The sequence below is a fragment of the Sesamum indicum genome, linkage group LG6 (assembly GCF_026168435.1).
Source record: "Sesamum indicum cultivar Baizhima isolate 11 linkage group LG6, ASM2616843v1, whole genome shotgun sequence".
Lineage (NCBI taxonomy): Eukaryota > Viridiplantae > Streptophyta > Magnoliopsida > Lamiales > Pedaliaceae > Sesamum > Sesamum indicum.
The window spans coordinates 18,618,836-18,632,627 of record NC_142662.1 but is presented as its reverse complement, the minus strand read 5'-3'; the positions used below and the strand labels follow the sequence as shown (position 1 = coordinate 18,632,627).

Here is a 13,792-nt window from a genome sequence, read left to right as displayed (position 1 = left end):
TATATATATATAGTTCAAAGAATTTTTTCCCAAAAAATTTGCATTTTAAGTTTGATTAAATTTTTTTAATTGAAAAAAGTATCTTTTAATTATAATAAAGTAATATATAATTAGTGAATTAAATAGTTTGGATTTTATTATATTTTATAACTCAAAGTTATGTAACGAATGAGAATAAAAAAAATATACAAAAAAAAATCTATGAAAATACTTTTTTAATTAGGTAATAAATTAATCTCATGAGGTATTAATGTAATTTACCCTAATAATAAGAAAAAGTATGATAATAATAATAAACGATTTTTTTTCAGATAGGTTTTGCAGGAAAGCTAAAAGAAAGACTTTGGAGGGTTTTGACTTTTTTAACCTTATCTATAACTCATATGATTAAAAATTATTAACTTGGATATTTTTATTATATTTCTAGATGAAATATGTTTAACAAGATTTAATCATAATTTTTTATTTTTTTTGTAACTTCCAGAAATGGAAAAAAAGTTATTTTTTTAAGTTAAATAATATTTATTATTACGTTCATAAGAAGTTAAAGTTTTTATTATTCGTTTAAGATAATTTATATCATATTCAGCATACAAAAATACAAAAATTATTTTTTCATCTAAAAAATAATTAATTTGATAATTTTACAAACTTAAGGTATTAAAGTGAGAAAAAAAATTAAATTTATCTTTTTACCCTCCAGAAGTCAAAATCTTAGCATATTTTCACCAAAAAATAGTTAGAGGGACCAATTGAGACAAAAAACTAAAATTTAGGGGACCAAATAGTCAGACGGACCAACTATACTATTTATCCAAAAATCAAATATAAATAAAAAAATTTCTCTTAAAATTGAAAAATGCATATATCAGAAGTATATCCAGCTACGTGCATAGATAGATAAAGTTCAAATTAAAATCAAATTAACTATTAATGAATATTAAAAGTTCATTCATATATTGATGAAATTCAACATCATTGATTAAAATGTATTCAATCTTGATGATCTTGACTTATGTTCAATTGGGGGAAATAGCACTTTTTGTCTCCTAATTTAGAGCCTTTTCACTTTTGGTTCTGTTAGTTATGGGATTCTCGCTTTTGGTCCTGTAACTTTTAGAAAAACAACACTTTTGATCCTATAAACACATTTCTATTAATATATTAATGGAAAATAGCATATGGTCGTTAGAGTCTTTACATAGTCTCATATGTTATTCGATTCTCATTTTTGGTCCCATAATTTTAAAAAAGTATCACTTGTGGTCTCATATACTTAACAGCCATGTGGATTTTCCGTTAGACATTTAACGAAAAGGTGTTATGGGATCAAAAATGCTTCTTTTTTAAAATTATCAGACCAAAAGTGAGAATATTATAATTAATAGAATAAAAAATAAAAAAACCCTCATTTACAGTACGAAAAATACTATTTTTTCCTCTTAAATATGATTAAAGTGTGCTATTTCAAGTCTAGTTAACAATCAAATATACATGTCAAATAAATGTGATAACATAATCAAATTAATGAGTACTCAAATTCTTGGAGTTCAAAATATTAGCTTAACCATACAACATATGAAGCTTAAAGAATTTCACAGATATATATAAAGAACCAAGTAAGGTGAGAGGACTAAGTAAATTATCCATCTGACAGAAAAGTTCTACCTGTAATTTTGCATTTTTTTTAGAAGATATAGTTATATGATTACGTTAATATTTCAATAAATTGAGTAATTATAGGGAATAACCCTTCAGTGGTATTTCTTTAACAATAAATTAACCTAACCAACTATTACACTGAAATGGAGTATGAAACTCTTTAAAACTTACAGGCTGAATATGAAAGAAAATTATTACAGAAATAATCAGAAGAAAAATTACAGTAAATGAAGAAGATAAAACCTGTTTGAATATGGCTCAGAAGATAGAGCCGGATCCAATATACTGAGGGACACGGTCACAAAATACCGGACCCAGAAACCCAACACATACCACGGTTGCTCCTCCACCGACTGTACCCAAACCGAAACCAGATCACAAAGATCTTACACAGATGACCGATCACCACAACCCACCACTCAGGAAAATCACACAGAGGTATTTCAGAGGAAAGGGGAAGAAGAAAACAGATTTCTCTCGCGCATCGTGGTGGGGGAGAATGGGGCTCCCATTTATAGGGTTCGATGAAACGGCCGGAGCATCAATCCGTTAGGCGATTTTTGGAAAAGCCATCGGTTGGCTTTAGGAAACCGCCGGCAACAGGTATGATGAAAGGGTGTAATTGCCATAGTCGAGTGTAGAAGGGAGAAGAGGGAAAGCGGCGGAAACCGAGTGAGAGAGGGAAAAACTTATTAGGGTTAGAAAAGTGAGAGACATATATACCAAATCAAGCCGGGTCGGGTCTTGTGGCAGTGGGTCGGGTACCGGGTAGAGGGCCTCCCAAGTGGTAATGAGTTTGAGTTGTGGGCCTCGGATTTGGGCCATATAATTCTAACAGTAATTAAGGAATAAATTAATTCAATCAATATATTAATACAATAAAATATCATAAAATAAATAATAATAAATTCACATAAAGTGAGATATAAACATCCATACGTTCGTGGTTTCAAACCCATGATGTCAAAGTTGTCCGTTGAAACTCAGCCTTAAGCATTAGATTAAAACATCATTAGTGTAAATTTTATGTTTTTTTTTACTAATAACGGTAAATAAATAATAAAAGCTCATCTAAATACCTCAATATGGCTAATACTGATAAGTAAACTACAATAATTTATATAAAGTGAGACAAATACCAATATTAAGTGCAATTAATACCTGCACATCAGGCGGAAATAACACTCATGATCTCGAACTTGTTCAGGAATTTAAACTATAACTTTAATCTTAATTTTAACTACTGGATTAAGACATCATTAATTTGTAAGTTTAGATTTAAAAAGAGCAATATTTGTTTATATGGTCCCTCTTGCTGCCCAAACGCCACCCAGTAATTGTTTTCTTACAGGGCTTCAATGGCAAAGAAAGTCGATCTTAATAAATAAATTGGAGTCTTTTTTTAATTCCATTAATGCCTCCTGGCTCAGGACAGCATATAATTACTATTATTAATCTATTTTCGTCAAGTGTACAATTTATTAAAAATATAAAAAAAATAATAAAAATTATAAAAGGTATAAATGACAAATTACTGTTGGTTATAGGTACAATTACAGAATTAATCTTGTATGTACAATGGGTGAATAAATTAGTTCCGTAAGTATTGGACTGACAATTTTAATACTGTAATTTTTAATTTAGTGACAATTTTAGTCCTTTCGATTGTCTATTGAAACTAACAATTGTCTAACAAATACCTTTTATAATGCACTGTTATAAAAAAATATTTGTTAGCTGCGTTTCTATATCAAATGAATATTTATTATTTTTTAAATAATAAAAAAGTTAATAATTATGACCAATTTTAAAAAATCTCTAAATTAAGTTGCATTTTTATTTCTACGCCTAAAATTTAGAGAGAGAAAATTCAATGGAAATAAGGAAAACAGCACTATGCACACTTGCACAGCGAGTAGACCTCCAGATTCTAGAGCGCACGAGGCTTGGGTGTGGGAAAATAAAGGAAAAAAATGGCATTTTTGAGGTCAGTGGTGACCACAAAAACAACAGCCATAGCAGCCACGGTTGCGATTCCAGCTGCCTTTGCTCTCTCTTCCGTCTCCCCCTCTCCGTCAACTTCACACTCTTCTGCTTCCTTCCAAAGGGTATTCAAGAACTTGGGTTTTGGCTCTCTCAGTTGCTCCTCGAATCCGATTCGCGGACTCGAAAAATCGGGTCTTGTGAAGAGCTTTGCGAGCCCGTCTTCGGCTGCTGTTGAGATGGATCAGAAACCAGCAACCCAGGTGATAATCTTTCTTTGAGATGTTAAAATTGTCTAATTTTGATCGTTTCTTTTGTTGTTTCTCCGGGTTTTATTTTTCAATTTTTGTCATTTCATTTTGGGCGTCAAATTGATTGCTTCTATGGGTGTTTTCTTGATTTGGGCCTGCAGAACGGTGCGGTGCTGCCGGAGCTGCTGGTGAGTTCTATTCTTCTTTTGAAATATGGATTAAACTGTTTTTGCAGCGTAGTTTTTAACTTGTAGTGAATTTGGAATTGAGTTTTTGACAGTTTTTTTAAACTTTAAAAATTGAAACACGAAAATTTTTATTAGTGATGAAAGTTGATGCTGGAATTTTATGAATTTGCTGCTGGGGAATTGAAGTTATAGGACTATTGTCAAGTTGCATTTCTATGAGTTTATTTTCTTGGTATAACTTTTTGTGAAATTTTGCATCACAATTTCTGGAAAGTTCTGTGTATTTCTTAGTGGAAAGTAAGTCGAATAAGTCTCTAAGTTGAAACTTTTGCTCAGGACCTAATAACTATAAAGTGTTGAATTGTCCAGATTCTATGACGAAATTAATGTGTTCTCTAATATTAAGTTAATCCTTAAATATTAGTTGCGAATTGAAGTTAACCGTCAGACTTTTGTTCGAGTGTTTGTGCATGAACAATTATATAATCTGTTGTGTGTCTAGGCACGTTTGTCTTGGCATCAGGTGAAACATTGAACATTTCAAGCTTGCATTTTTTTTTTGTATCGATCTCGAATATGTGTTCACTGTTTAGGTAATCTTTTTTCTTTTGTTTTCTGGGATCCTTTTTTTCTCCGGATAGGGTAGGGGAGCGGGATTATTATTGGGGAGATGGGAGGCTGGGAGTGGGGAGAAGAAAGTTGGCTAATTTTGTTAGTTAATATGTTTCAAGGTTTCCATTTGATCATGTGCCACTATTTCTTACTCTTTGGTATATCTGGACAGACTGAATTCATGGTGGATATGAAATGTGAGGGCTGTGTGAATTCAGTCAAGAACAAGTTGCAGACTGTTGATGGTGAGGCCTCGAGAAAGTAATACTGCTTTTTATTTTCTGTAATCACTATAGTATTTCCATTCTACTCTTAGAAAGAAACACTGATTATATGTTCGACTTTTAGGTGTTAAAAATGTGGATGTGGACCTGGCCAATCAAGTTGTACGAGTTCTTGGTACTTCGCCTGTGAAGATCTTGACTGAAGCCTTGGAGCAGACTGGTCGAAAAGCCAGATTAATTGGACAAGGGGTACCAGATGGTAAGCCATTCTCTGTTCTTTCATTTATCCTCTTGTATATTGCTCTCTCCCTATGATAATGCTTCTGTCATGTGGCACGGGAAACCACTTTGTAGATTGTTTATTTTGTTTTTCCCTCCTGAAATAATATATGCTTTTGATTTCTAGTTCGTTCTAATATCTGAAACAAGAAAGTATTATTGAAGAAGGGATAGTTGTTGTCGTGTTTATTTTGCTAGTCTCTCCATGAAGTATGGGTATTTGTATTTCACATGGCTGTGACGATGTGTGGTGCAGAGTTTCTAGTTTCAGCAGCTGTTGCTGAATTTAAAGGTCCAGCTATATTTGGAGTTGTTCGCTTAGCCCAAGTGAATATGGAATTGGCCAGGATTGAAGCTAACTTCAGCGGTTTGCCTCCTGGAAAGCATGGTTGGTCCATTAATGAATTTGGTGATTTGACAAGAGGGGCTGCGAGCACTGGTAAAGTGTTTAATCCAACTAAGGATGAAAAAGAGGTTGGTTTCATGTATCCCAACTTTTTGGCTTCTCGTAATTTCTTTCTCCAACTTAAAATTGAGTTGTACTGCTGAATGAAGGATCTAGAGAGAGCTTATTTGCTGCTTATTGTAGTCTGACTATTTTGACATTCCGACCTTTTGCTTTATATTGTATGATTGCTACATCCCTTAATCCAAGAGTTCAATCTTTCAGCCACTTGGTGACCTGGGAACATTAGAAGTGGACGAAAAGGGTGAGGCATTCTTTTCCAGTGTCAAAGAAAAGCTGAGAGTTGGTGACCTTATTGGCCGATCCATAGTGGTATATGGGACTGAAGATAAATCAGACGAAGGTATTGCAGCTGCAGTGGTCGCTAGAAGTGCAGGAGTCGGTGAGAACTACAAAAAGCTTTGCACTTGTGACGGTACCACTATCTGGGAAGCAACTAATGCAGATTTTGTCACCAGCAAAGTTTGAGCACTACAGGTCTGGGCACAATTTTCTGCTGTAGAGTTACACTGTACTGTTTCAAACATTTATGCGACACTTAAAAATATCATTATGAATAAACGATGGCGCTGTCATATTAGCTGACAACGGTGTAGGCCAGAGAATTTTTATGTTGCCATCCATCACGAAATCGGTCAGTTGTGATTATTATGTTCTGATTGTTCTTACTTCGGCATTTGCTCAAAGCTCCGTATTTATGGCACTATATCCGATCGAAAACTGGAACCGAGATTATCAACTGAGATTGCTAGAGTACATCTTGTTGCTATGCACTGAGTTGAACTAAGGGGATGTTTGCAAACATTTATTTTAAGTTTTTATTAGCTTATTGTTGAAACTACGCCGAAATTTGTTTTACAGTTTTTGCTCTTGAACCGTTTAAATTAAGTGAATTCAAACATTCTACCAACTTTTGCAGTTTATTAGTAAAATTGTAAGTACGAAGCTGTTTTTCCATAGATTCCAACTTCAATTTTTTTTTTTTGTTTTTTTGTTTCAGTTTTAATTTTTGTTTTCAACCATTTTCAACTTTGTCCTAAAAAATTGTACTATTTATTTTGTTGTGGTCCTCAAATAATTCGAAGTTACAATATTAGTCCTCAAAGTCTCACTTTTTTTTACACTCTTGTTATTTTTCGTCAAGTGTTTGTCAAATCTAATAGAGGAGGTTACGTTTTTTAGTTCCACTTTTCATCTTCAAATTTTACTACTGATTTGACTTTGGTTCTTTACTAACTATAGGTCACAATTTTGATCTTCAAACTATTATTTATTTATTTTTAATAAAATTGTTACTTTCCATTAAGTGCAAGTTAAAATACGACACAAAGACGTTTCAAATTTAGCGGGAATTAGTTGAGGATTTGACTTCTTATCATATTTATCCGGGTATTGTCGTTGCATATGCTCCAATCATGATATTTGTAAACACGTCTGTATCAGAGTATTTGTGCCCTTTTCATTTTAGCCATTAGTGTCAATTATCGAGGATTTTCTGATATCTATATCCATATTATATATAAAAGTGTGAAAATCTCCTAAGTGTTTGTTTCCGATTGTGAAAAGACATTCATATCCTTAAGTAACATTTTTAATAAAATCAAATTAGTTATATAAAAACAAGTTCTATTTAAAAAGATAATTTAATATTTCTAATACCTCTAAACTATTTAGACAATGCTAAATATATCTAAATAGTTGAGAGGGATTAGAACTACTAAAGAATCTCTCTTTTAATTAGAATTTGTCTTTTTAAACTAACTTTTATTTATTATTAAAAAGAGAAAGAGGACAAATGCTTTCTCATAAATATATAAACTCTTTTCTTTTTTTAAACTAAAGATCAATTTAATATTTATAATAATCCTAAAGTCAACGATGATGTTTCCTTACAAAACTTTGTTACAATTTTGAATTTAAAAGATTGATACATTTTAGAGGTAAATATATCATTTATGGTTAGCTATAAAAAAAATCTTAAGTTCATAAAATTGTATAAATAAAACTATGATTAAATATTTTTTGTAGCTAATAAATAATATAAATTCCCTCTAAATATATATTTTTATACGTGCAACGCACGCAATACGTTCTATTAATATATAAATATTGTTATAGAATATTGAAGAAGAGAATCCTATAGAGACCATCCATTTTCAAAATAAAAACATTACAAATACATCCAGCGACACAAGGGGTAAATTTTATTTTTTTCGTTTTACGAAATGAGGGGTAAAATTGAAAGTTGACACGTTCAGTGAATTTGCTTTGGGATCCTCTTAGACAGAGCGTAAACGGATAGCAAAATCAGCAAAGTGAGGACGATGGATCCAAACAGGGCGACGGAAATGGAAGCCGAAATGTTCCGGCAGAAGTAGTCGTATACGTTGCAGATCTTAGCCCATTGGACGTGGGAATTGCCTTTCAAACCTGTGTATCCAATTGCACCTGCTGCTCCTACTGCAGCAGCCACAATCCCTAACAACAGCTGATCAACAACATACAATGTCAAGAATCATTTTTCAATCCTATTACGTTTCCGGGTTTTTTCCCATTTTTCAATCAAATTCCAATTCACAAGGAAAGTCGTTATCATTAGACTTTTCTTTTTGACATTTCTTTGTTCATTGCATGAAAATAGATTTTTCTTATCTCATAAATGATTACTAGAATTTAAATTTTAACTGTGATTAATCAAAATTAACCATGATTTTAGTTTTTTGGCCAAAATATAGGCACGGCTTATGTCTTGTGTCATGTTTGCAAAAACAACGACTAATAGCAATTTTCCACAAGGTGTGGTTAATAATTTATATTTGACATGATTTTTTACTTTTGACCATAATAATTAATCATAACAGAAATTATATTTCTTCCAGTATTATTATATTCGGAGTTGTTACACTTAGACCCCTCTAAAGTATAAAACTACACTTTTTTTCAAAAAAGTTCTAAAATTACACTTACATCCATTTTAAAAATTTATTGTTTATATCTGACTTTTTTGTTAGAATTTGAACGAAAAATATTGACGTTTGTAAAATAATTTACATAAATTTCAAATTTTTTCCCTTATTTAATATTCTCATGTAATAATTTTGTACTTATAGGGGATGTAATGATAACCCCAATCCACATATATATTACATTTATTCTTTCATAAGTATAAAAATATAGATGAGAATGTTAAATCAACAGCAAAATTGAAAGATAATGTAAATTCTTTTTTTTTTTGCTAACGACAGCATTTTTCATCAACACCATAACGTAGCAGGGTAACTGGCAAATTTTTTAAAGGGATGCAAGTGTAATTTTAAATTTTTTTTATAAAAAAATATAATTTTGTATTTTAAAAGAACTCTAAATGTAATTAAGCCCTATTTATATTGAAAATTTTAGATGTGTGAGAGCTTACCACATCAAAAATGACAAAATGAGACAGCACTCTTGGAAAAGAGCCAGGCCTGAGGAGGGCATACAGGGATATGAGGGTGCTTATAACTCCATAAAACCCTGCAACTGAGATTGCTGCTATAAAATATCTGCATTATCAATTATGAATTTATTAATATTTTTAGTAATTTAATTTAAAAAAAATTAAAAAGATAATCATAGGGTGTGACCTCTGACTTAGGTCATATGTGAGAGGTAATTGCTAAGAAGAACTTCATTTATGTTTTTATTTCCAAGAATTTTTTTAGCCAAATTATGTTTAGGGCCCATGATAAATAGGTCAAGCATCTTTAATCTTTAATTTTTAATTTTTTTATTTTTATTTAATTAAATAAAATAGAAGAAAAATAAAATGGTTAACTAATCAAATTCCATAAATATAAATTAACTTTAAATGTAGATGAATAAAAAGTTATTGATATAATTAATTAATTAAAGAATAGTAATTTATGGAAGACATAAGTATAAATAAGAATATATTAGTCAATCCATATTTTATTTACCAAAAATAATATTTGTAAGATCTTGAACCTTAATATGTAGAATAGTATAAGATATTTTTGCTAGAGGTCATTTTACAACAACAACACCTTATTAATTTTGCCATACCCTAAGTCAATAAAATAAATTATGTGGAATAACACTATAGTCAAATTGCCAATTTTCAAGATTAGGATATATATATATATATATATATAGAACTTCTAATAAGTACACTATATTTGACTAGATTTTTTATCAAACAAAAATAAAATGAAATATTAAACTATAATATATAATTTTTTTTATATAAAAAAAGAGTTCAATTGAAAGATGATGAAATTTGAAAATAAGGAATTACATGGCTAAGGGTATTTTGGAGATTGGAACTTCTTTTTAAGAAAAAAAAAGACAACCTTATTGTCTTTTTCATATTTTATCATATTCCTGATAATTTGAACTAAACACGAGATATTTATCAGGGATAATTATATCTATATTTCTAAGCTATGGTATATTTATAAAAATTATTCATTTTTTTTAAAAAATTACACATATAGCTACTAAAAACATCAAACTCATTTACACAAAAACACCCTGTTTTTTTTGTAAATTTACACACACACCCCTCGAAAACATTAATAATATTATACGAACTATTCATGTTCTTGGCTGTCAGAATAATTTCTGTGATCACGTAAAAAATAAAAATATATGTTATATATAAACAACAGATAAAAAAAGTAAATATAATTATTCATATTTTATTATTCATCTACTATTTATTTTGTCATTTCTATTATTGTTAATTGTACCTTGGTGGAGCCAGGGGATTGCTTCGGATAAAAAGGGGCAGTTTGTCTTCTATGCAAAATAATATATATAATTATATATATTTCACGTGATATATAAAAAAGTACATAAAACTCGTATACTTATATATTAAAAGATTATTTTATACATATGTATAAGATCTTAAATATCTTATAAAATATTTCAAAAAAAATTATAAACTCTTCCAAACACCGTGCAGCTATAATTAATTAGTATTTGTAATAATTATTTACTTCATATCACGATGATTAACAATAACGAAAAGACATATTTTGTTTAACGAGCGACCATATTAGAGCTCCAAGAAGGTGCATATGAACTATCATTTACGTACCTCAAGAAAATGAAACTTCAAGAAGCTAAGGTACACATATATATACATAAAGTACTTACATTAAAGCTGGTGCTTGAGTGAACTTGGCTGTTCGAGAAATGAGGTAAGGAGGAGCCGGTATCGGAATAAGTTTTGTTTGGTTGCTTGTGACCAGCAGTATAACAGCCACCAGAGCTGAAGCAGACAGCAAAAATCTCAGCACCACATCGCCCAAGCCAAACAAACCACTAAGTGGTTTCTCCGCCGGGGCTCTCATCTCCGGCGGTGGCGCCTCCTTCACGGGTTCCGGATGAGTTGCTGTATATGTGGATGCCATGGACAGTAGTCTGTGTGTGTGTATGTGTGTTCTCTAAATGTTTTTGAGTTGTAAGCTGAGCATTAGGGAATACGAATGTGATATATATAGAGAGAGAGAATAGGATTTTTTTTTTCTTTAGAATGATACATATTTGGTTGAATTTCACACACCATGAAGTAATTTATTAAGTGTAAGTTGCATCAATACATCTTAGGGTTACGCCATCCAAAATTTTGATTATTTATTACACTCTAAATCATCGTGACTTATAAATTGTGGTAAATTAGTACTATTTACTACGACCAAATAAAATCGATGCGAAAACTTAAATTATGAATACGGTTAATTAACATTCGCTATGATTTTACCTATAGTCAAAGTATTCACAAATTTTAACTACAACAAATATTCTGACCACGCTTGGAGGAACAACGGTTAATAACCGTTGCACAATCGTAGTTAATTAGTATCCATCATGATTTTTTTATTTTTAACTATAATAATTAACTACAGTGAAAAACGTACCGTAGTATATATTTACATCTAATTACATAATATTCCTTATCATTTGCAAAATTATAGGTACACCCCTTGACAGGGTGTTAGTGAACGTACCTCAGGGGTATCTGTTTCATGCTGAATAAGAAGTGTACTTATAATTATAATTACAATATGAAATATCTTATAATTGTAATTATAATGTGAATATATGAATAATTGTTCCCCTAATTTTGGAGCATTGATTTATGAGAGGTGGGATGCTTGACCTGCTATTGTGTTCAGTTGAGTCAAAGGACCAATATAATACGGCAAAAGGTTGGAAAATGCAACAACGACATGTGTGATTGACTATTGCTTAATATATGTGGAAAAAGGGATGATTTTATTTTTAAATATTATATATAGGTGGAATGGAAGGTTGTGATTTTGACAAATTTAATCATATGGGGTTTGATATTTTCAGTGAGAGGGTATTTCTGTCATTTTATAATTCTTTGAAAATATCTTATCAGTAAATTATGTTGATATCGTGTAATATATAATAGGTCTAATTATAAAAATATTTTATATCTTTTGTATAATAATAAAAATATTTTATATTTTTTGTAAAATTATAAAAATACAGGCCTTGAGGACAGTGGTTATGTATCGAGGATATTTTTGTAAGAGTGTGTGTGTGTTTTCCAGATGAAATGGTTATATAAATTATAATTACAACATTAAGATGTGGACTTATAATTTTGCAAAGCGCATAAATGTTTGAGTAATTAGATTTAAATTTAGGGATGTGGATGTAACTTACCCGACCTATCGTATAATATGTTTGAAAGATTATAAGATGTTGAAAAATATTTAATAAAAATTTAAAAGAATGAAGTTATAAGATCAAAAAACAAGACTGTTAGGAGCTTATAAACATCTTTAGAAAAGTAAAGAGATTCCAACTTACTACCAAACTTCTAATGACTCTTCCATTTTCAGCCATATTTATTACAAAATTGTTAGGGATATTTACGCTCTCATCTATTAATATTTGATGTAATTATACGTAAAATTTTTGTAATATAAAAAATTATATTTACTACCCTTGAGGTTTGCTTCCGATCTAATAAATAAGTCCATTCGTTAGTGAATATTCATTAAATTTGCCGATATGATGAAAAAAATTAGATAAAAATATATATATTCACCCCCGATCAACTTAATAGTGATTTATTACAAGTCAAATAAATCTTTTTATAATCAAATTATCCTTACATATCGTCACATGTAAATGGAGGTATATCTTTATCATTGTAAGAGTAGTTTAGTTAGAAAAAAATTATTTAACCTACAATAAGTCGGTAATCAGTCAATCAAGAATAAATATAAATTTGCATTCAGATTTTTTGTTAATATAATCGGAGGGGCCTATTTGTTAAATGGATGCAAACTTCAGAGGTACTATATATAATTTTTCAAACCACATAGAGTTTAAGTGTAACTACACCAAACATCAGGAAAAAAAAAATATAATTATTCCAAGTTATTGTTACTAATATTTTATAAGCTTTGTAATTTTATTTGTTCCAAATATTTTAAACAATTATTTCTAAAATAAAATTTAATATTTTATAAATTGATAAAAAATATGTTATAAGATATTTTTAAATAAACGCCCACAAAATAGGGTTTCTTAATTACACAAGTTGAGAAATGCGTTTTCTTGAACGTCAGCAATCGTTGACAATTTATTTAGAAAAGAGAGTTTACTTTTACTAATCTTGCTGATATTCTTAATAATGTAGTCTCGTGAGGTACATGACAAATAAAAAGTGTTTTAAGATTAAATAAATAGTGAAAAATCATGTTAGGATCACTCAGGCCCCCCCAACTATTTGCTGTCTATGCTATAAATATTCAAACAGGTCATTTGGGATATAACAATTACATCTTAAATTTAAACGAGAATTACGATGAATTCTCATTATATTTGATAAAATTATATAATTCTTAAAAATTAATATGTTATAAAAAATCGGGACGATCTGTATGGAAATTTTGAAAAATTGCAAAAAGAATATTATTCACTTAGTCCATAATTTTTTTAAAAAAAATAAGTAAAATTATAATTTATAATCTATAAGGACATTTTTGCCGGTTCAACACAAAAAAAAAAAAAAATGGATCAGAAATTAACAAAGACTAATGGATTTAACTGATTTTTAGACGTCTATTAAAATGAGCA

General features: G+C 30.0%; 2 protein-coding genes across 2 annotated transcripts; one reads left to right on the top strand and one right to left on the bottom strand.

Annotated features, from left to right (window-relative positions):
- The first annotated feature begins 3,559 nt into the window (after nt 1–3,559).
- Nucleotides 3,560–6,316, top strand: CCS (copper chaperone for SOD1). Its single transcript, XM_011082770.3, has 6 exons — nt 3,560–3,908; nt 4,058–4,084; nt 4,869–4,941; nt 5,045–5,179; nt 5,456–5,673; nt 5,870–6,316. The coding sequence occupies exons 1-6, from the start codon at nt 3,636–3,638 to the stop codon at nt 6,131–6,133; spliced, it is 990 nt and encodes a 329-aa protein (XP_011081072.1). The 5' UTR covers nt 3,560–3,635; the 3' UTR covers nt 6,134–6,316.
- Nucleotides 6,317–7,787: 1,471 nt separating this feature from the next.
- LOC105164255 (CASP-like protein 1) lies at nt 7,788–11,174 on the bottom strand. Its single transcript, XM_011082867.3, has 3 exons — nt 10,826–11,174; nt 9,081–9,207; nt 7,788–8,153 (listed from the first exon to the last, which is right to left on the bottom strand). The coding sequence occupies exons 1-3, from the start codon at nt 11,080–11,082 to the stop codon at nt 7,920–7,922; spliced, it is 618 nt and encodes a 205-aa protein (XP_011081169.1). The 5' UTR covers nt 11,083–11,174; the 3' UTR covers nt 7,788–7,919.
- Between the last annotated feature and the right edge of the window lie 2,618 nt (nt 11,175–13,792).

Coding starts and splice junctions, on each gene's coding strand:
- CCS (XM_011082770.3), top strand. CDS start 3,636: ATGGCATTTTTGAGGTCAGTGGTGACCACAAAAACAACAGCCATAGCA. Junction 4,085..4,868: donor CGGTGCTGCCGGAGCTGCTG/GTGAGTTCTATT, acceptor ATATCTGGACAG/ACTGAATTCATGGTGGATAT. Junction 5,674..5,869: donor CAACTAAGGATGAAAAAGAG/GTTGGTTTCATG, acceptor TCAATCTTTCAG/CCACTTGGTGACCTGGGAAC.
- LOC105164255 (XM_011082867.3), bottom strand. CDS start 11,082: ATGGCATCCACATATACAGCAACTCATCCGGAACCCGTGAAGGAGGCG. Junction 9,208..10,825: donor ACTCAAGCACCAGCTTTAAT/GTAAGTACTTTA, acceptor TTGATAATGCAG/ATATTTTATAGCAGCAATCT. Junction 8,154..9,080: donor ATTTTGTCATTTTTGATGTG/GTAAGCTCTCAC, acceptor GTTGTTGATCAG/CTGTTGTTAGGGATTGTGGC.